This window comes from Procambarus clarkii, chromosome 35 (genome assembly GCF_040958095.1).
Source record: "Procambarus clarkii isolate CNS0578487 chromosome 35, FALCON_Pclarkii_2.0, whole genome shotgun sequence".
Lineage (NCBI taxonomy): Eukaryota > Metazoa > Arthropoda > Malacostraca > Decapoda > Cambaridae > Procambarus > Procambarus clarkii.
This window is the reverse complement of record NC_091184.1, coordinates 37,954,803-37,977,138: the sequence shown is the minus strand read 5'-3', so window position 1 is coordinate 37,977,138 and position 22,336 is coordinate 37,954,803. Positions and strand designations below refer to the sequence as shown.

Below are 22,336 nucleotides of genomic sequence, written 5' to 3'. Positions count from 1 at the left end.
AAGGCCCACGCCAGCCCTCACCAGCCCTCTCCCCCGCCCACACCAGCCCTCGACCGCCCACACCACCAACACCAGCCTCAGTGACCAGCGCCTCCCTCCCTCCCTGCCTCGTCCGCCCTCCTGGACCAGGAAGGGAGGGCCGCCGATGTGCGAGTAACACCACGGAGGTCGCTGCTGCTGGAGCCCCAGGTGCTCCCCAGCTAGCATGGAGGGTGTCCAGGGCACTCCAATTATACTGGAGCAGCTGGAGGACGCCAAAACCCTGCTGGTGTACTGCGAGGGAGACCAGCCCTCCAGCGACCAGCTCCAGCAGCTCTCGGCCGCCCTGGACCTCCAGCCTCCTGTCACCAGGGTCGACCAGTAAGTAGCACTTGTTCGTCTGACCCCCTCGGTCAAGCCAGGGGTCAGGGCTGACCTCACAGCCAAGCCAGAGGTCAGGGCTAACCTCACATCCAAGCCTGGTCCAGGGTCAGGGCTGACCTCTTGGTTTAGCCTGGTCCAGGGTCTGGGCTGACCTCTTGGTCAAGCCTGGTCCAGGGTCAGGGCTGAGCTCGCAGCCAAGTCAGGGTCAGGGCTGAGCTCAGAGCCAAGCCAGGTCCAGGGTCAGGGCTGACCTCACGGCTTCTGAGTGGTACTGTACCTCAAAAGGCTTATGGAGAACACAAAAGGTCATAATCAGACCTCGGTGGGTGTTGAGTGTTAACTTTTACAAATTACCTGCCCACCTTATATTTAATTATAATGATGGCTAGTTGTGACACTATTTGCACTGCAATTGCTGTGTATGACATTGTACTTTGGATGTAAGTCATTTTGGTCAAAGGTAACATAATTTATGATATTTGATATTACAGGATAATATGTGTTATTGCTTTTTGGGTGCCCTCTTCAATCAGGATGCTTGTCATCATTAAGGTTTGTCGATTGTGTTGTGGCATACTTCTTTCTCTATCCAGTTGCCCCTTTACAGAATTATTTAACAAGTTGGAGATAGGTTGTTCCTATATTATAGGTCCCATACTTCCTTGTTCCAAGGCAAGCATTTTCCAGCTTACTTGTAGATTGGTCAAAATGAGTCAGACTCGGGTATATGATTAGACTCATTATTTATGGATATTTGCCACTTTTAAAGCCTTCAGTTTGGCCGTGACTTGCTTGAAGATTTGAGCTTAAGGTTTTAGGAAAACCAACCTCTCCATTTGCCGAATGCTATCTTTCCAAGATTCCTTGCCTAAGCTGTCAGTGTGTTGCTTTGGGCAAGATATCTCATGGCAACTGCCTCCCAGTTTGTGTTCCGAGTTGCATGCACTTCATCTTTCAGCATCAGTTGGCCACTGCTTTGCGTTAGAGGCGACTCCCAATATCTTTCTGTATTTGTACTTCCATTTTCAATTCTTTCTTTAGGGATCAGCTGAATGGGATAGCTCAGAAATTTGACTTTTAGTTAATATGAAATGTTCCTTTCTTAACACATCATTTGACTGCTCTTAATTCCATCCATTGTGACCTTACATAAATTTTCTTCCAATTTCTGCAGAATATTCTTTGTGTCAGCCTAGGTGGCTTCATGGTTAGAGAAGCGTTCCTATAGTGGCCATATATTCCAGGGCCTGGCATGACTTCTGAAAATTTGGCCCAACAGGATGTTGCTTGGAATGGCCTGCAGGCCCACATATCCACTACAGCCCGGTAAATCTGGCTTTTCTTGTAGAAAACATTTTTTTCTCTCTCTCTTTCTCTCTCCTGAAGACTTGTGCTTAAAGCCAATACTGTATGTCATCCTGTCTGACTGTGAATTATCCTGTCACATGAAAATGACAATCGTGTCTTTGGGAGAAATATATACAATATTACAGTGGTCTATGTTTTCAACTCGCAGTTGCATCCTCGGGGAACAGAAATTGTCGGGCATATTTATTTCACATTCATTGGTTCAGTATCAAATTTTTATTTTATATACGATAGCTATTGTCTTCATAATTTTTTATTACAAGGGACTCTTAAATTTAAATGTTAGCATGATGGAAACAGGAATCATGTTACATCCAGTATGCACTCTTCATAAATTATAAATTAGAATTTGTATAAAAATATTAACATTTGTGAAAATGAATACAAAGATGTTTTAAATTACCTGAATTTACCCGAGGACCACTAACACTAGTGGCCTCGACGACGACAGGAAGATGACGGCATGTCAAGTCTCCCCATTTGCCCTGATGATCTTTTCCAGTTGGATTTTAAAATTTAAAAATTTTGGCATTTCGGCTTCAGCGGATAGGCAATTCCATGGGTTTATAACCCTGTGGGTGAAAAAGCATCTCCTGTTCTCAGTCCTACATTGTGGCTTGTCGAGCTTGAAACCGTTGCTTATGTTCGTTACATCTGACCTTTTGAAGAAATTGTCTGGATTAACATCCTCAAATTTGTTTAAATTGTTTGTTATGATGCAGTTTCTTGCTCTTAATGTCAGGTAGTGGCACAAATATCATTTATGTATCGATATTAAAAATGTTTTGGTGTTGTATTTTACAAATCTATACTATTGAATTTTATGGAAATTTTATAACTGATAAAACCTATGTTCTTCCATTATATTCATTCACAGAATCCTTTTTTTATTAGAAATAAGATAGTTTTCTATACTAGGTAATTGAGGTGCACTCCTCATTTTTTAATTAATGTTCTAATTATAAAATTCTGACTTAATCAGAACTTTTACTACAGTTAAACTTCATAGTAGAGCTATACTCTTCAGTACACACTATGCAAAAAAAAATTCCAGTAGACTTGAGCATGTTTTATACTAATAATTTGCAGCTGTCCCTGCAGATATGTAGTCAGTTCAGTGTTTCCATTCTTATTCCTCTTTGGCATGTACAGTATTTGTAATAAAATTAATTTGTCTCGTCTAGAGAAGAAGCAGTGTGGCTTGTGGGTAACACCATACAGCTAGAACTTCAAGATGGTAACAGTGTTGAAGAGGCTGTTTTGCTGGAAGGGTCAGAGGTGGTGGGAGATGGTGCCTTGACAGGAGGGGAGACGCTGTTGCTCCTGAACGATGATATTCATTTGCTTCCCATCTCTCGGGATACTGCTACATCAGAGGATGTTCTGGTTCGTAGAACAAATGTGCTTTGTTGTATTTATTTATTTATTTATTTTCAGTTATCAAACCATTTAGAATATGATTAAAATTTAAAGATAAATTTTAGGAATAAAGGATAAAGTAAGGATAAATTTACACTGCCTGCAGAGCAAAGAATCATGTTATAATTGAGAACAATTTTATGGTCCTTCTGGCTGGGCTGGTGTATGGTATAGGAAGCTAATGCACTAGCTTCCTAGTGCATTAGTTGCTGTACCATAGAGACATCCACACAACTAAAATGCCTCTGGACTTGTGCAGGCTTACTGTACACCAGGAGGAGAATCTGGTGTGCTTGTAGAGGTGAGGGGAAGCACGGGGATCTGAGATCAACCCAAAACTGAGTAAAATTAACCAGAATATACAGGTGAAGCAAAACAAAATATTCATCTTGATGAATGAGAGAAAATATGGAAACAAGAGAAGTGGCAGTTTACTAAATATTAACCTAAAAATAAAGTTTAGAGAGTAATAAAATGCTCCTTCTGGGTGGCAACCTTAGTAGCTTCCTGTTTTTACTTTGTGCTTACCATCTTCTATCTAATAGACATTACCATCTACTGACATTACCATCTAATGTCAGTAGCTGTGTTTGGGCTTGAAAGTAAGGTGTTTGCCTAACTGGTAGGAAATGGTAAAGTATCCTGTTTAAAGAATTTCAACTGATATGTGTACATAGAGGTTACCTTGAGTTGGGTCCAAAGATCCAAGGCCCAGTCTGACAAGGGCTCCTGGTTGATGATCTAATCAATAGGCCGTTTGATATTGCTGCACATTCTGATGTAGGAATCACTACCCAGTTGTTCAAGTACCCTTTGGTGGTGTTTATCAAGTTCTCTCTTGAAGGCTAATAGAGGTCGGCTAGTTGCCCTCCTTTTATTTAGAGGAAGGGTATTGCATAGGTTTGTATCCATAATGTTGATAGAATTATCTCATAGAGTACCTATTCAAAAAGGGGGGCTAATGTCACACATTCAGCTATGTTTGCTTGTCTAGTAGGTAATTATTTCTGTGTAGATTTGGAACCAGTTCTTTTAATATTTTGTGTGTGTAAATTATGGTTCTTTCTTTCTCATCTACACTCTAGGGATTACGATATGAGAAATTTCCAGTTCTCAATAACTGAGATGTTTCATTGAAAGGATTTAGGCAGTAAAAGTTATCTGCACATTCTCCAAACCAGTAACTTCTCCAGCTTTAAACAGGGCTATTAGTGTGTAGCTATATTCTATCCTAGAGAGCACTAGTGTCTTAAAAAGTACAGTCCCATCATTGGTTTGGCATCTCTTTTTATAAAAAGTTCTAGTTATCCAGCCCATCATTTATTTACCTTGCAGTAGTAACAACTACTTTTATATATTATTTACAAATTAAGGTCTTCCATCACAAATTATTGATTACTCCCGGTCTTTTACAAAACTTTTTCTTTTTATGTCAAAACATAAAAATATGTTTGTTTGAACATCCTTTTTAGGATGTTTTGACTGCATTTTATGTGACTCCAGTTTATATTTCTTTATTTTTATCATAGTGTAGGTGCTAGACCTCATCGTCATTAAACATCATGTTGTTTTCTGTGACCAAATGAAAGACCTTGGTAGGAGGTTGAGTATTTTGAGATTTACCTTCATGTTTTTTTAGTAGGTGGCTCACCTCAATAATAAGTGAATCTTTGAACTCCACATGCTTCCCTTCCCTTGAGGAAGAGAAGCCTTGGGAACCTGGAGTGCCCAGCACGTCACTAGCGAGCTCGGGAGCTGCTTGGGTGCCACCCAGAAAGGTGCATTTTTTATACTCGTGCTTTTTGTTTTGTGCTCGACATTCTACAATGAGAAAATACTACAATGTATCCATATTCGTTATCTTGAGATGATTTCGGGGCTATAGTATCCCTGCTGCCCGGTCCTCGACCAGGCCTCCACCCCCAGGAAGCAGCGTGACAGCTGACTAACACCCAGGTACCTATTTTACTGCTAGGTAACAGGGGCATAGGGTGAAAGAAACTCTGCCCATTGTTTCTCGCCGGCGCCCGGGATCGAACACGGGACCACAGGATCACAAGACCAGCGTGCTGTCCGCTCGGCCGACCGGCTCCCTTTGTACTACATTTTCCAAAACTTTTGTTTTTAGTATTTTCCAACCTATATATACTTATTAAGTCTTGTTATACTTGACATTCTTTTTTGTTTTTCAATGTGTTAGTGACAACTGCTGCTTATGGATGTCTAATTCAGCTAATGTTAACATCTGTTTGAACTGGGTCTTGAAATGTTATTTTAAGACTTTTTAAAACATTTGAAATATCTATTGATGCTCTTTAAAAGGCCACTGTCCCATGCAGGGGAGCACTAAGGTGAAGCAAGACACTAATATATAGATACAATATTGTGATAATAGACTATCTACATGCACTGTATTTTGTCTGTAAAGTACACACACACGTATTTTATTATTCTAATGCTTACTGAATTTTAAATGTATTGATGTCAATTATGTTTCAGGTAAAAGTTGGTGAAAGCAAAGAAGCAAGAACAGCCTGGCCCAAAAACTACCAGTCTAAAGTACCAAATAGATCAAGCCATTACAGTGAAGAGATGCAAAATGGGAGCAAGCTTAACATGCCAATACAGACAACACCAAAGACCTATTCTTGTGTCAATTTTAGGACCTCGTCAAGGTCTCCATCGACTAGCATCTTCCTTACCTTTAACATTAGAATCGAGACCTTTGTTATCAGTAACTGAATCTGACACTGTTTTAAAGAATACTTCTAAATGTTTGAGCAATTTACATTTGCCTATTAAGATAAAAGAGACAGAAAAATTTCAGAAGGTTTCTTCACTGCCAGAGCACCAGGAAAAAGTGTCACGGCCATCGGGAGTAAAATTTAAGCTAGCCACAAGTTCAAAATCTTCACTTGATGAAGATGAGCTTAGTGAAGAACCTTTTTTAGGTCCTTCAATGCGATGGCCAACTCAGCCTAAGAGTTACCGAGGAGCAAAACCAAGAGATGGAGTAATACTCAGGAAAAATGTGAGAAAGGTGAGAAAAGTATTATTAGTTTAATATTGTTGATTAGCATCCTGAGCAGTAGTTCTATTTAAGACTACCTAATGTCAAGGAAAGCTACAAGATAAGTGTGCATTGATTTGCATGGGAACTACAGTATGTTTCTTCTAAAACTGTCTCCAGAAATCCCCATTTTCTGAGGAAAGCTCCTTCGGCTTCCCGGAGCTAACCAGGCTGATATGAATACAGATATATTAGACCCTGGCATCAGTCAATGCACATGGAGTTCTAGGCCTACCGGGGACCATGAGCCAGAACCTGGCACCCCTCAGAGAGGCACGAGGAGCTTTGGTCTATAGAACCCCCCCCCCGTGTGGTTGGAAGCATTCTATGTCTGCCATCGACCGAGTCAGGCACCCAGAAAGGTAAGTGCACCAAAACAAACCCCTTTTCTGGTTAAAATATTGCTATTGAAAGCTGAACCAGTGGACTAGAGCTAACCAAATGAAAATGAACAAATGAGCAAATTATCACCATGACACCGCACCGCTGTCTCCGCAACACCTCCCCCCTTCCCGAGAGGAGGAAGGGGAAGGGTTGACCCCCCATGCCGGCTATCCACCCTGCAGTTCTGTAGCTGTTGTGAACTGGCAAGGTTGTGCGCCTCTGGCTCCTGTGTTTCCAGTTCTGTGCCTTGTGGTGTGGTACTGTTAAAGTGGTGGTGTGTGTGCCAGGAGTTAATTCACAAGTACTTCGGGCTGCATGCCCTGTAAATACATGTCCTTAGGGCTTGGGGCTGCTTCCACAAGTCACCTTGGGGTCTACCTCTGCAAAGTCTTTTGCTGCTTAGTGATTGACCGCTCTTGGAGTCAGCTGGGGTGTTTCATGCACCACTGTTTGCCTCTAAGTAGGGGGTCGTTTCGTCACTGGTTGGGATGCAGGGTACTGTGCAGCTAGTTTTCACCTCTCATAGCGGCCGACTCTTTTCCGCCTGGGCACTTTGTCCTCTTGCGGGGTTTTTCTTTTGTTTTTGATTTCCTACTTGGTGGGAGGTCTGCCCCCTTGGTTTTGGTCAGCACCCATTTTTATCTTGGTGGTCCTCCACTAGGCCCCAGTGAGTGAATACATCCTGGGGGTTCAGCTTTTGCAGTTTAATTGGTAACTTTGGGCACCGGTTAGCAGTACCCTGCCTGGGCTTCCCTTTGCGAGATTGTGACTAAGGGCCCTGGGGAAACCCTGCTGGGGCTCTTTGGTCCGATGAATGCTACCCCCTGGGTCACATCCATCGGATCAAAGAGCCCTGCCGGGGTTTCCCCTGGGTTCCCTCTCTCTTCGTATGAGTTTGAAGGTTGCTCTCTCTCTTCCCTTGTCTCAGGGTAACACTCCCCAGTTGTAAGTCATGCTGCCTGTTGAGTCGGTGACACCTTCAACTCGGAGTCCTGCAAGTCTTGTTCCTTTTTGAGCCTAATAAGCTCCGGGGAGCCTCCAGGACTCGCCCAGAAAATGGTGTTTCATTACATTCAACGCTGGTTTTTTGGTGATGAATGAGACTGCTGCTTTCCGGAGGGGTCTTTGGGTTGTGAATGCTTGGTTGGTTCAGCCGGGGGTGCATCATGTGTTGTGTCCGGTTGCAGCTCTGCTGTTATCTGCGTGCCATGGCCTCGGTGGCCAGGGACATGATTTGGGTTGACACAGTTTCCCCTTCTTCCCTGTTCCAGGGTTCAGGTCTTCCAGGTCGTCCACAGGGTTACTTGGTCCAGCCAGCCTGCAGTCTATCCTCATACCCATGAGGTTCATAAGTTTACTGCGCTGGCCGCTGCCTTCAATAACATGTCTTGGGCTGACATTCGGGCACGGGTTCTTGGAGGTCTGGCAGGGTCCTTGCCGCTCACTACCTTGTCAATGTTCCTGGGCCTAATCGAGCCTGTGTCGTGTTGCGCCGGTGGTTGCAGCTAGTTGTCTCGACATCACGTTGCGGAGCAAGTAAAGTAGCGAGGGCCAACCGCCTTCCGGGGTAAGTCCCTCTTGTTTTTTCTTATCAGGTTATCATGAGATGATTTCGGGGTTTAACGTCCCGGCGGCCCGGTCCTCGACCAGGCCTTGTTTTTGGTACACACCCCCAGGAGGCAGCCCGTAGCAGCTGATAACTTCCAGGTACATATTTACTGCTAGGTAACAGGGGCATCAGGGTGAAAGTAACTTAATCCATTTTCTACCCATGTAATTCAGAAATTCACTGACAACTTTGATAATTTGTATGAAATTGCTTAATAATATAACTCAATCTGGATAATTTAATATATTGCAAATTGTGAGAAATTTATATGTACTGTATATGGAAATATGAACTGTACATAGAAAATATAAGATGATAAATTTTGTCTTGATTGGCATGTTGTTTCTTTATTAATGTCAGCTGTCACTGAGGGATTGGCTTGGAATAAAGAATAAAATGTTATTAGAATATATCGAATGTATTTGGAGATAAATTTTATTTATTTCTGTCAGGTAACACAGAGAGTAGACACTGACGGTGAGACAAGTGGTATGGGATCATCTGTGGATGAGCCAATTGAGTCGTCTACAGAGTCGGCTTCTGAAGCTCCCGCTTTAATCCCATCTTTCATCCAGCCTCGACCATCGGCCTCCAGGGGACCCTCTACATCTCCAACTGCTGTCAAGGTTATTGCCTTTACCCTTGAGGTTACCTTGAGGTGCTTCCGGGGCTTAGCGTCCCCGCGGCCCGGTCATCGACCAGGCCTCCTGGTTGCTGGACTGATCAACCAGGCTGTTAGACGCGGCTGCTCGCAGCCTGACGCATGAGTCACAGCCTGGTTGATCAGGTATCCCACTTATCACTTATCAGGTACCTACTTATCAGGTACCCTACTTATAGATTGATCCATTGTTGCAGGCTGTATATTTGTCTTCAGGTTTATATTGCCTTTTATATTAAATATAGTTTCTTAGTCATTTTTGTTTACTTGTCCAAAAGATTTTATTTTAAAATAAAAAGAAGTTTGATTGGAATTGTTAACTAGTACTAGAATGCATTTCTCACTGCTTTTGGAGACTGGAAATACCTTGTTACTGTACCACCATTTAAGTCCCTATAAATGTAGCAATTTGCCATTTTACAGAAACGGAGAGGAGGTTGGCCAAAGGGGCGGAAGAGGAAACCTGAACTTCCAGGAGCCAAGCCGCCAAAAGCACCTTTGACAGCATATGTGCTTTTCCTGAATGAGAGGCGAAAATACTACAAAGAGGCACACCCAGAACTGAGCTTTGGGTCTGTGAGTAGCTAATGTTAATTAGACATCAGAACATTGGTTAAGTATTCTTGGATAGCAGTCTCATTGTACAATTTACAAAATTAAATACTGTAATTATATTTCTATGGGGAGCCCCTTTGGCTCCCTGAGGCTATTGGGCTAATATGGCTTATATTAGACAAGGGCATTAGTCAATGGAGTTCAGCCTACTGGGGACCACGAGCGAGAACCTAGCCCCCTTAGAGAAGCACAGGGAGCAATGGCCCCTGAAAACCCTCCCTGTGGTTGGTAGTTTTCCTAATCTGCCATCGACTGGTGTTAGGCACCCAGAAAGGTAGGCATGACAAAACAGACCCCGCATGGTAAGAAAATTGCAAATGAAAACCGAACAGAGAGAACTTCCCCAAATTCCAAGGAAACAAGTAAACAAGCAAATGTCACACCTTGTTGCCGCTCTGCTTGTCTGCGTAGCCCTCCCCTCCCCCTTAAGGCCTTCCTTAAGCACTCTTTCCCCCTCCCCGCTCAGCTCGTTGTCGCCGTGTGGGGGCTTCGTGGGCGGCTGCTGGAGTGTGATGCTCCTTCGGACAGTCCTCTGTCCTTTTCTAGCCTTGTGCTCCTGCTGCCGTCCTCTCCAATTCTGCTGGGCACCTTTTCCTTTTCCTTCTGTTTCGTTTTTCTCCCCCCTCTTCTCCTATCTGCTGGCCGTTTCCTGCCGACCTTTTGCTCGTTCTGGTTCTTCCATGGACTTCTTCTATTTTGACGCCCGGGTGCTTGAGGAGGCATACTCATGCACCCGTAGAACTGCAGTACCCGACGTCGAGAGCGAGGGGAACCTTTTATTGTCAATCCCCACTTCGTCACTGAACCCGATCTCGACGGACTGTCGGTTTCTTAAGGTGGCGTTTGTGGGGCGTATACTCACGACGCACCCCTAGGAGGCCCCGACAAGATCGGCGATAGCTTCTTGTTGGGTGTCCTGCCTCTAATTGTGGCTCCATGGTGGGTGTGGGGGCACATTCGTGAGTGAATTCGTAATTTCGTCAAGATGATAACCCCTGTTTCGGCTGCTTCTGGCTTACCTTTTCAGGCTCGTGGGGTGGGCGACCAAGCCCCCGAGTCGGTCCGTATTGGAAGACCGGGCTCTGTAGCCTCCGCTGCATTGGGCCCCGACCTTGCTCCTCCTTTGGCCTCTCTGACTCCTTCCCCTGGCTCCCCTCCCTCCTCTGTGGTTGGGTCGAGCCCCAAGCCCCCAGTGGTGACTACCTCGTCCCCTGGCGCGGCTCCTTCTCTAGTTGTAACTACTGCGCCTTTTAACCCCTCTCTCTCTGGGGGTTCTCACCGCCGTTCTCGTCACGGCCGCCCTCGCTCGATTCCTTCCAGTTCTGCTACCTATCAAGCCTTGTTTGGTCCCGCTTCGTGGGCCAAATATTTTGATCTCCTCCCTCTTGATTCTGCGCCTCCTGACGATTTCTCCCTTCATCGACATCTCATTGATTCCGTGGATGCCTCCATTACTTTTAACCCCACTCGTCTCGGTACGCGTGTCGTTGCTGCTCCTTCTCAGGATGCTGCTTCCCGCTTGGCTGCCTTCTCCTGCCTTGGCGAGACCCCCGTTCGGGTCTCGAAGAACGCTCAATTGAATGCCAGTGTTGGCACTATTTTGCTCCCGCCCCATGTTGCAACCGGTGTTCGGGACCTGCGCGACTGCCACGACGATATTCGCCATATCCTCGCTGCCCAGGGCCATTCTATTCTCCAGGTGGACACGTTTACTCGTCCCCCTCGTGGTAGTCGCCGTCAACCCCTCCGGGTTGTGAAGATTACCTTTGATGGTAGGACCCTTCCACCCTCTGTCATTCTTGCTGGTGCCAGGTGCTCTGTCCAGGAGTACATTCCTTCTCCTCGGCTCTGCAACAAGTGCTGGAGGTTTGGGCATGGTGCCCTCCGCTGCTCCGGGACTGTATCTCTCTGTCCTTTGTGTGGTGGCGAAGGTCACTCTAAGTCGGAGTGCACTTCTCCCCAGGCTCGTTGCCTCAACTGCGGTGAGGCCCATCCTACCTTCTCCCGTGCGTGTGTCCATTACAAGCTTGAGGCAGCCGTCCTCAACCTGAAGCACCGGGAGCGTTTATCTTTTCCTGAGGCGAGGCGCCAGGTTCGCCGGCTCCCGCCTTATGCTAATATCTCTTATGCTCACGTGTTGCGCTCTTCCTCTCCACGTCCTTCCCGCCTTCCTCAGACTCACAACCGTTTCCGGGCCTTGGACCCTGATGCGCCCACTGCCCCCTCCTCCGTTCCTTTGGGTTCTCTCCCGAAGGATCCTCCTCCTGGTCCTCTGTCTGGGGTTCCCCTTCCTTCTACCCGGTCTGTCGTGTCTTCTGTGTCTTCTTCCTCGTCCCCCTCCGATCCTCCTTCCCATCCTCTTCCTCCATCTATTGGCTCTCCCCACCGCCTGTCGGTGCGGGCGGATGTCCATCGCTCTCCTAACGGTCGTCGTGTGTGCTCTCGTTCGGCTTCTCCTGTTGAGACACTGGAATCCGTTGCCCGGTACGTAGTTGCTGGGACACCGGTCTCTTTAAGTCAGAAGCGTAAGCCTGGCTCCTCTCCTTCCTCTTCCCCGGCGGGTAAGAAGGCTTCGCTTTCTTCCTCAGCTCCTCCTTCTGGCTCTGTTGCTCCTTCCCCTCCCGTTTCAGTGCTTGCGCCCCCTGTTCCTGCTATGGAGGTTTCTTTGGCCCCTGCTTCCCTTTCGGTTGCTGCTCTTGCTGGGGTGCGCTCCCCTCTTTCTACTCCCCCTCCTCCTGCTGCTGTCCTTGACGGCTCCTCTCCGTTGTCTCCTCCTCTTCCTCCTCCTCCTCCAGACCCTGCCCGCCCACCTCTGCTCTGTTCTCCCGTTTCCTTCCCTCCGTCTTTGCTCAGTTTACCCATGCCCCCTAACCCTGACTTTGCTGACCCTGATCCCGGCCCTGATATTCTTTAACGTGCTCTGTTGCTCTTTCGCCTTTGTTTCTTCCTTGTTCTCTGTTTTTGTCCTTTCTCTTCTCGTCGTTGTCCATTCTTCAATGGAACGTTCGAGGTTATTACGCCAATTTCCTCGAACTCCAACTTCTGATTTCGCGGTTTTCGCCCCTTTGTGTCTGTCTCCAGGAGCCAATGCTTGGTGCTCGTCCTGGTCGTTTTCGTGGCTATTCCTTTCTCTCCCCTCCCCCAGCCATTGCTGGGGCTTCTAATTCTTCTGCTCTTTTGATTCGGGCTGATGTTCCCTTTGTTCCTTTACTTTTTCCTTCGCCTCTCCATTGTTCTGCTGCTCGTATCTTTGTGGGGAAATGGTACACAGTTTGTTCCATTTATCTCCCCCCGAGTGTCCCGCTCTCTCTTCCTGATTTGAAACACCTCCTGGACTCCTTGCCGGAGCCTGTGCTCCTGCTGGGTGACTTCAATTGTCGTCATTCTCTTTGGGGTGACGTTCTGACGAATACCCGGGGTCGCCTCCTTGAGCCGTTTCTCCTCTCTTCTTCCCTGTCTCTTCTGAATTCTGGTGAGCCCACTCATTTGGACTCTCGGACTCGCACCCTTTCTTGTCTTGATCTTTCTCTCTGCTCTTCTTCTCTTTACTTAGATTTCACGTGGCAGGTTCTTGATGACCTCCATGGAAGTGATCATTTCCCCATCCTTGTTTCCTTTTTCTCTTTTCGCCCTTCCCTCTCTTTCCCTAGGTGGCAGTTTGCTAAGGCAGACTGGACCCTATTTACCCTCAGTGCTGCTCTCCCTGACCTCTCCCTTCTGCCTCTCTCTCGCGCTCTCCTCCTTTTTCATGACACTGTCTTCAACGCTGCCCTCCGCTCTATTCCTCGCTCTTCCTCTCGGGGTCCACGGAAGTGCGTTCCCTGGTGGAATGCGGACTGTGCTCGGGCTGTCCGCTGTAAGCGTGCAGCCTGGAAGAGGCACCGCCGTAGGCAGACGTCCGATTCTTTTCTTTTCTTTCGGAAAGCGAGTGCGGTGGCCCGTAGGGCCATCCGTACGGCTAAACGTGAATGTTGGGCATCTTATGTCTCGACAATTACGTCCGAGACCCCTCTGGCCCAGATCTGGAAGCGTATCCGCAAGATAGCGGGTAAGTTCGTTCCCGATGTTTCACCGGTCCTTCACCTCCATGATACTCTTGTGGCGGACCTGTTGCAGGTCGCTTCCGAACTGGGTTCCCATTTTTCTTCTGTTAGCTCTGGTCTTCATCTTCCCCAATCTTTCCTTCTTCGTAAACCTGTCCTTGAGTCTCGTCCTTTAGATTTCTGCACTCATCTTCAGCTTCCCTATAATGATCCCTTCTCTCTCTCTGAACTTCGTTCTGCCCTGGCCCTCTGCGGTTCTACGGCGGCGGGCTCCGATGGTATTCATTATGAGATGCTTCGCCATCTCCCTCCGAGCACGTCTCAGTATTTACTGAGTCTGTATAATCGGATCTGGGAGTCGTCGTCAGTCCCTGCGGACTGGCTCGATGCCGTTGTCCTCCCTGTTCGCAAACCGGGGTCTCTGGGTACTTCCCCTAAGGACTTTCGCCCTATTGCTCTCACAAGTTGTGTCTGCAAACTCTTTGAACGTATGGTTAACGTTCGTCTGATGTGGTTCCTGGAACACCATCACCTCCTCTCCCCTTCTCAATTTGGTTTCCGCAAGTGCCGCAGCACGACAGATGTCCTGGTGAACTTGGAGGTCTATATTCGTACTGCTTTTGCTGCGAAGACCTCCGTTGTTGCCGTCCTTTTTGACCTAGAAAAGGCTTACGACACCACTTGGCGTTATCATATCCTATCTCAACTTCATTCTTTTGGCCTTCGTGGTCATCTCCCTCTCTTTCTCCGCAGCTTCCTCTCTCGTCGTTCCTTTCGGGTGCGCCTTGGTACCGCTCTCTCTCCCTCTTTTCAGCAATACGAAGGTGTGCCCCAGGGTAGTGTTCTGAGCACTACTCTTTTTCTTGTTGCCCTCAATGGTCTTCTTTCCTCTCTTCCTTCTGGTGTCTTCTCCGCTCTCTATGTCGATGATCTTACCCTTTGTTGTCAGGGTGATGATTCGCCTCTCCTTCAACGCCGGCTTCAACTTGCAATTGATGCCGTGTCGTCTTGGGCCACAGGTCATGGCTTCAAGTTCTCTACTTCTAAGACTTGTGCCATGACTTTTACGCGGAAACGGGTTGTTCTTCGTCCCTCTTTGTCGCTTTATGTTCATCCCCTTGAATACAAAGATTCCGCGAAGCTTTTGGGGTTATTCCTTGACACTCGTTTGTCTTGGTCTCCCCATATCTCTTACCTCCGTGTTGAGTGCTCTAAGGCCCTTACCCTCCTTCGGGTCTTGTCCCATACTTCTTGGGGGGCAGATAGGCGCGCACTCCTTGCTTTACATTCCTCTCTCGTCCTGTCTAAGCTCGATTATGGTTGCCCTGCTTACTCGTCTGCTTCTCCTTCTACTCTTCGCCGTCTTGATGCTTTGCACCATACTGGGTTGCGCCTCAGTTCTGGTGCCTTTCGTTCGACTCCCATCCTTAGCTTGTATGTTGACACTGGCTTCCTGTCTCTCCAGGACCGCCGTGATCGCTACTGTCTTCGCTATCTTGCGCGGTCCTTGCAACATCCTTCCTCTCGCCTCTGTCGTGCTTTAACTTTTACCCCTCCTGCGGTTCCTGTTCCTCTTCACCACCTCCCTCTTTCTGTCCGGTTATCTCGCCTACAGGATTCTCTCTCCGTTCGTATTTCTGATGTTTCTCCTCGTGTTGTTCCTTCTTTGCCCCCGTGGAGGGTCCCTCTTCCGCGGTTTTGTACTTCCTTGACCCGTATCACTAAAGCTTTTACCCCTCCTACGGTTCTAAAACGCCTTTTCCTCGAGCACTTTTCTTCTCACTCCCGCTCCGTTTCTGTCTTCACCGATGGGTCTAAGTCAGCGGACGGTGTTGGCTACTCTGTTGTTTTTCCTGATCGCACTTATATGTGTCACTTGCCTCCGGAGACTAGCATCTTTACAGCAGAACTTTATGCTATTCTCTATGCTCTTCGTCTCCTGCTTTCTCGTTGTCAGTCTTCCTTTGTGGTTGTTGTTGACTCTCGTAGTGCCCTCATGGCTCTCGGGTCCTTTAATCCGGTTCATCCGGTAGTTGTCGAGATCCAGCATTGGCTGTTTCTCGTTCACAGTAAATTTAAGTCGGTTGAGTTTTGTTGGGTTCCCAGCCATATTGGTGTGTCTTTAAATGAGCGTGCGGATGCTGCCGCTAAGGAAGCTGTCCGCTCTTGTCCCATCTCTCGTAAAGGCATTCCGTATTCCGACTTTTACCCAGTTATCCATTCCTCAGTTCTTACCCGTTGGCAGGCTTCTTGGTTGTCTGTTATTGGTAACAAGCTACGTACTCTTAAATGTTGTGTTTCCTCGTGGCCGTCCTCCTTCCACCGTAACCGGCGGTGGGAAACAGCTCTGGCGAGGTTGTGTATTGGCCATACTCGCTTAACCCATGGTCACTTGATGGAGCGCCGCCCTGCTCCTTATTGTCCTAGTTGCATTGTCCCTCTTACGGTCGTGCATGTCCTTCTTGAATGTCCTGACTTCCAGGACGAGCGTGTGTCTTGCTTTCCGACCGCCCCTCGCGGTCACCTGTCCCTCGATAGAATTCTTGGTGACTCGGATACTTTTGATATCGTTCGCCTTATGCGTTTTTGTTCTCGTATTGGCATCCTTGGTGATATTTAGCGCCCTCTGATTATTTTGCGTCTTTGATGGTGCTACATAGCCTTCCCGGTTTGGTGCCTTCTTTTGATAATTACTTACTTACTTAAGCACTCTTTGAGTACTACCCCTGGGTGCTAGGGTTCTCTTCTCTTGCACCTTTGGGACACCATTTCCGTAGGGGTTTTTGCTGCTCAGCATTTACCCCGCCTTTGGGGCCAGCTGGGATTTTGTGGCCCTTGTTTAGCCTTGGGTAGAGAATGGTATTGTTGCTGGTTGGGGCGTGAAGGTGTTTCGCAGCCAGCTTACCTATGCAGCAGCCAGTTCCTGTTTCCTCTGGTAATGCTGTACTTTTGCGGTGTTTTTTCTTTATTTTTGTTCTTTGCCTGGTGTGGGTCTGCCTTGTTTGGCTATAGGACCACTTGTATGTTTTGATGGCCCTCTGCTAGGTCCCCGTAATAGTACACGTCTCGGGGTTTGAGTGTTTTGATCATCCCCTTGTTAGCTTTTGGGTCTAACTGGTTAACAGCACCTTACATGGGCTTCCCGTAGCAGTCAGTCTACGGGCCCTGGAAAACTGTCAGGGCTCGGTGGACCTATGGATGCATCTTCAGAGTTCCAGCTCACCTCGTGCGAGTTTGAAGGTTGCTGTGTGCCACGACACCTTTGACCCAGAGAGTCGTGTTCTCTGCTTGTTCTCCAATTTACCCATTCTGATAACATTGATATATGGGTACAGGCGGCATCTGCATTGCATACTAGGTTTAGGTTGCTGCAATGCACTGGGTTGTTTGTCCACTCGGATGCCCCAAGGCTGCCTCATTTTGGTTATAAGGACCTATTTTCGACAACATGTCTTGGACTGACATTTGGGTGCGGGGATTTTGGAGGTCAAACAGGGTCCTAGCTGCTCGTTATTTAGTCAACATTCCTGGTCCTGCGCATTCGTGTGTGGCTTTGGGTCGCAGGTTGCAGCCAGTTGTCTTCTCTCGAGTTGAGGAGCGTGTGGCAGCCGCCTCCCGGGCAAGTCCCCCTTTTCCTTATCTTTTGTTATGTATCTCCAGGGACCCAAAGAAAACCGGTGTTGAATGTAATAAAACGCCATTTTCTGGGTGAGCCCCAGAGGCTCCCTTGGCACCCTCCCTCCCTCCCTCCGGTCGGTGGTTTTTACGTTGTTTTGATGCTTAGTCTCTGAACTGGAGTTGCTGAGTAGCCAGAGCGTAGGGTCTGGGGTTTTCCCCTCCTGGGGGGGGGGGGGGCTGCGTGGACAAGCAGCATGGCGGAGAGGTGTGACATTTGCTTGTTTCCTTGAGATTTGGAGTTGTTCTGCCTCTCTGTTTGGTTTTTGGTTGCAATTTTATTACCATGGGATTTTTTTTATACCTACCTTTCTGGGTCCCGAACCCCAGTCGATGGCAGATTAGGAAAACCTGCAACTACGGAAGGGGATGGGGGGTGTCCAGGGGCCATTGCTCCCTTTGCCTTTGAGGGAGTGAGGCAGGTTCTGGCTCGTGGTCCCCGGTAGGCTGAACTCTATTCACAAATGCCCGTCTAATATATCACACATTAGCCCGATAGCTGCAGGAAGCCTCCGGGGCTCACCCAGAAAATGGCATATCATTACATTCACCACTAGTTATTTCATAAGAAATTTTTTGTTAATTAAGAGTTCAAAAGAAGCTAAGGTTTGTGTGTGTGTCTGGATATAGGGTGTAATGGAAAAATGGCTAAACAAATTTTTGCTCTGAAAATTGACAACCATAATTACTGATACAGGTAAATTTTAAGTACTTAACTAAATTTGACTGAAGCATGATGTATGGATTTATCTTGACTCAGTAAAGTATGCCTAATGAGGTATTTGAGTTATTAAGTAGGAACAGAACATGCATAGTTTCAAAACAATTACTGTATACCATTTATTTCAACAGCCATTAATTTTTGTATTGCTTTACAATATAATATATTGATACAGGTGACAAAGTTACTAGGGGCAGAGTGGTCAGCCATGACTGGTGAACAGAAGGCAGCATTTGTCACACGCTCGGAGCAGGATAAGAGGCGCTACAGAAATGAATTACAAGCATACCGCCAATCACATGACTATCAACTGCTTTTGAGGAAGAAGAGAATTAAGAGTAAGCTTATTTTAGTATTTACTATTGCTACATATTGTGTGTATTTCTTTCCCACTTGAGTTTTTTATTATACAGGCTCAACTAAAAAGAACCAAAGCACAAATTTTATAATTTAAACACAATTAAAAACCTATGAATTCCCATAACCACATAGAAACCTGACACTTCATTTTATCTGTGCAAATCACACAATAATTAACAGTTGCATAATAAAAATTGTAATTTGTTGTTAAAAAAATTACATCTCATCACATAACCTCAGCTGTGGCTGACCCCCTGCTCCATGCTCAATGGCTTGTTCCTTGGGAAGCACTGTGTGATGAGATGAGATGAGGTACCCGTGTGATGAGATCATGTGCAAGGTACCATGGTGTCTGTATGCTTTGGTGGTGTTTTCATTTGGTTTGACGATACTACTTGATTTTATTGACTGCATACTGGTTCTTGGGTTCTTTTAGCAGAGTGAGAAAGGGTTATGTAAACTATTGTAGTTGAAAATTGCATTAAGGTGTGAGAGAGAAGATTGTTAAATACGAATGTAGATAAAAGTAATGGTATGGTGATGGAAAGAAGGGCAAATTCTGTGTGTGAAACCATTGTGCATAGTGAAGAGCTGTAAGTGGTCGATCAGTTTAAATACCAGGGATGTACGAGTGCTAAAAAGAGTATTCAAGTTTTAAAATAGAAAGAGGAGGATGGGAAGGAGGTGGGTGGATGTGGTGAGTTTACACATCATACAGGACATGGTAAGGGATAAGGCTAAGTTGAAGCAGTTTGTAAAAAAGATATATAGTAAATGTATTTGCATGTACAATAGTCTACATGGCAATTCATGAAGAGCATTGTGCACCTGGTCTTATGAAGGAGTGGGTTGCTGCTGTGGATGACTGCTAGAGTGCTTATCCATAATGCTATATACAGTTATTGTGTTGTGAATGATACATGGAATGGTCAAGTAACATTTGTAGTGTTTTATTATTTAATATAATCTGTTACTGTTACATGACTTGATGATGGTCCAGGATGGACCGAAATGTCATCATTCCTTCATTATCAGATGTGTGAGGGGGGGGGTGGGGGGGGGGTACAAATTCTTCAGCCACATTATTGTGACTCACCAGCTGCTCTTTTACTATATTACTCACCTTTTGTGGGAAATTGGATAATGATTATGTATATAAATATGTACTAATTTCAAACTACATTTTCAGATGTCATCAGAAGAGGTGGCACAACAACTGAAGAATCGTCTGACTTCACAGATGAAATTGATGTTAGTGACATACCCTATCATCTAATTAACTTAATCTAGCACCTGTAGTAGCGAACATTTAGATTGATAAGTTAGTGTTGGAACCAGCATCAGAATACAGAAATAGTTTATAGTGTTGGGCAGAAATGAGACTATAGTACAGTGTTCAGATTTGCAAAAAACTTGATAAAAGATACAAGTACAGAAACAAGTTTTCTGTATCATTAACCTTTAATTATTAACTATTAATAATTATTAATTTCTAAGGGAACTCCTGAACCAAGTTTGTCCAAGGAATTTTGACATTACCATTGCTGTTCTTGTATCTTTCTGCTAATCCAAATCATACCAGTGCAGTTAGCACACACACAGAAATAACATTATCGTGATATATCAATGCAAAAATCCACAGGGGCCGTGATGAGGATTTGAACCTATGCGCTGGGTATTGCCACATGCACACTCTAAACGACTTTGCCACGACATGGTAAAAGAATTGCAACCTGGGGTACTACTGTGCCCTTGAGGATTCCCGAGGCTTTCACTGAAGTCAGATCAGAGTTTCACATAATTACCCCTTGCACTCTGGCTCTGTCGTCCAGTAATACCTCCAGTCTACCTCTGACGCCCCTCTTTCAATACACAGAGAAATCACATTATCATGATTTATAAATGAGGAAATCCACAGGAACTGTGATGAGGATTCAAACCTAATCACTGGGTATTCCCAGATGCCCGCTCTAAACGACTATGCCATGACATGGTAAAAGAATTGTAACCTGGGGTATTCATCATGAAACTAGGAATGTACTGAGGCTGTTGAGTTGCTTTATATAGTGGAGTGTCTTTGTTGCACAAGGACACCTAGCAATGGGCGAGATGTAATGGGATACCCTCCTTACTCAGGTTGGTTTTTCCTTTGGTCCAAGTGCTAGCCTCTTTACTTATTAAGATTATGCAGTTCAGTTTTGGTTGCCATACTATAGAATGGATATAAATTCACTAGAACTTGTCCAGTGAAGAATGACAGAGTTAATCCCATAAATTAGAAACCCTTCATATGAAGAGAGATTGACAAAGCTTAATTGACATTCTTTAGAAAGGCGAAGAAGTAGGGCTGACACGATAGAGGTATAAAAGTGGATGAATTGGCATAACAAAGGGGATATTACTAGGGGTATTAAAAGTATCAACACAAGACAGAACATGAAACAATGGATATAAATTGGATAAGTTTAGTTTTAGGAAAGACCAGGGTAAATACTGGTTCAGTAACAGGAGTTGTTGATTTGTGGAACCAATTGCTGCATAACATAATAGAAGTAGGATTCCTTGTAGATTAGTATGAAAACTACCTGAAAAAACAGGCAGACAGACATTCTCTGACATAGAGATACAGTAGTACCATACTAGTCCAGTACTGTAATAGTACAGTAATGCTTCAGGGTTTAAGAGTGACATTTGCTTCATTGTTACGACAAGCAAATCAGTTTGTAGAATGCTTTGACAAGGGCTCCAGGTATTTTTTCAGATCATTAAATGATTAAGAGTACATATACTGTATAAGAAATGTACAATTCATAAGCTTCAGCAAGTGGCTGGTTTTAAAGAGAAAGAGATACCAAAAACAGGATAGATATATATGTAACTCTTTACTTCAAGGTTAGAACATTTTTTGGACATAAATATGTGTTGTTTACATATGTAATTCTCTTTGAGGCTTATATCTTACATTATAAATTCCCCCTCCCCTTCCGGCCCGTTGGCGTCGTGAGGGGGCTTGGTGGACGGCTGCCGGAGTGTGATGCTCCGTTGGGCAGTCCTCTGTCCTTTTCTGGCCTTGCATTCCTGCTGCTGTCTTCTCCAATTGTGCCGGATCGCTTTTCCTTTTCCTTATGTTTCGTTTTTCTCCCCCCTCTTCTCCTATCTGCTTGTCGTTTCCTGCCGACCTTTTGCTTGTTTTGGATTCTTTCTTTGGACTTCTACTATTTTGACGCCCGGGTGCTTGAGGAGGCATACTCTTGCACCCGTAGAACTGTAGTACCCGACGTCTCGAGCGAGGGGAACCTTTTATTGTCAATCCCCCTTTCGTCGCTGAACCCGATCTCGACGGACTGACGGTTCTTAAGGTGGCGTTTGTGGGGCGTATACTCACGACGCACCCCTAGGGGGCCCCGGCATGATCAGCGATAGCTTCCTGTTGGGTGTCCTGCCTCTAATTGTGGCTCCATGGTGGGTATGGGGGCACATTCGTGGATGAATTTGTCACTTTTCGTCTCTATGTCGTTGAATGTTTCCGTTGTACCCTCTCAGGCTCGTGGGGTGGGCGACCAAGCCCCCGAGTCGGCCTGTATTGGAAGACCAGGCTCTGTAGCTCCCGCTGCGTTGGGCCCCGACCTTGCTCCTCCTTTGACCGTCCTGACTTCTTCCCCCAGCTCCCCTCCCTCCTCTGAGGTTGGGTCGAGCCTCCAGCCCCCGGTGGTGACCACTTCGTCCCCTGGTGTGGCTAAGTCTTTCGTTGTGACTACTGCGCCTTTTGACCCCTCTCTCTCTAGGGGTTCTCACCGCCGTTCGCGCCCCAACCGCACTCGCTCGATTCCTTCCCGTGCTGATGCGTATCAGGCCTTGTTTGGTCCTGCTTCATGGGCCAAATACTTTGATCTCCTCCCTCTTGATTCTGCGCCTCCTGACGATTTCTCCCTCCATCGGCATCTTGTAGATTCCGTGGATGCGTGTGTTACTTTCAACCCCACTCGTCTCGGTACACGTGTCGTTGCTGCTCCTTCTCAGGATGCGGCTTCCCGCTTGGCTGCCTTAT

At 46.1% G+C, this 22,336-nt stretch overlaps 1 protein-coding gene across 1 annotated transcript in view; it reads left to right on the top strand.

The window, feature by feature from the left end:
* Positions 1-70: 70 nt before the first annotated feature.
* LOC123768404 (uncharacterized) overlaps positions 71-22,336 on the top strand; it is a 32,935-nt gene continuing 10,669 nt past the window's right edge. Inside the window, 8 exon segments of the mRNA XM_045758896.2 lie at positions 71-360; positions 2,916-3,117; positions 5,650-5,840; positions 5,842-6,190; positions 8,666-8,839; positions 9,298-9,450; positions 18,104-18,266; positions 19,478-19,539. Coding sequence (XP_045614852.2) covers positions 206-360; positions 2,916-3,117; positions 5,650-5,840; positions 5,842-6,190; positions 8,666-8,839; positions 9,298-9,450; positions 18,104-18,266; positions 19,478-19,539 — 1,449 coding nt within the window. The 5' untranslated portion in view covers positions 71-205.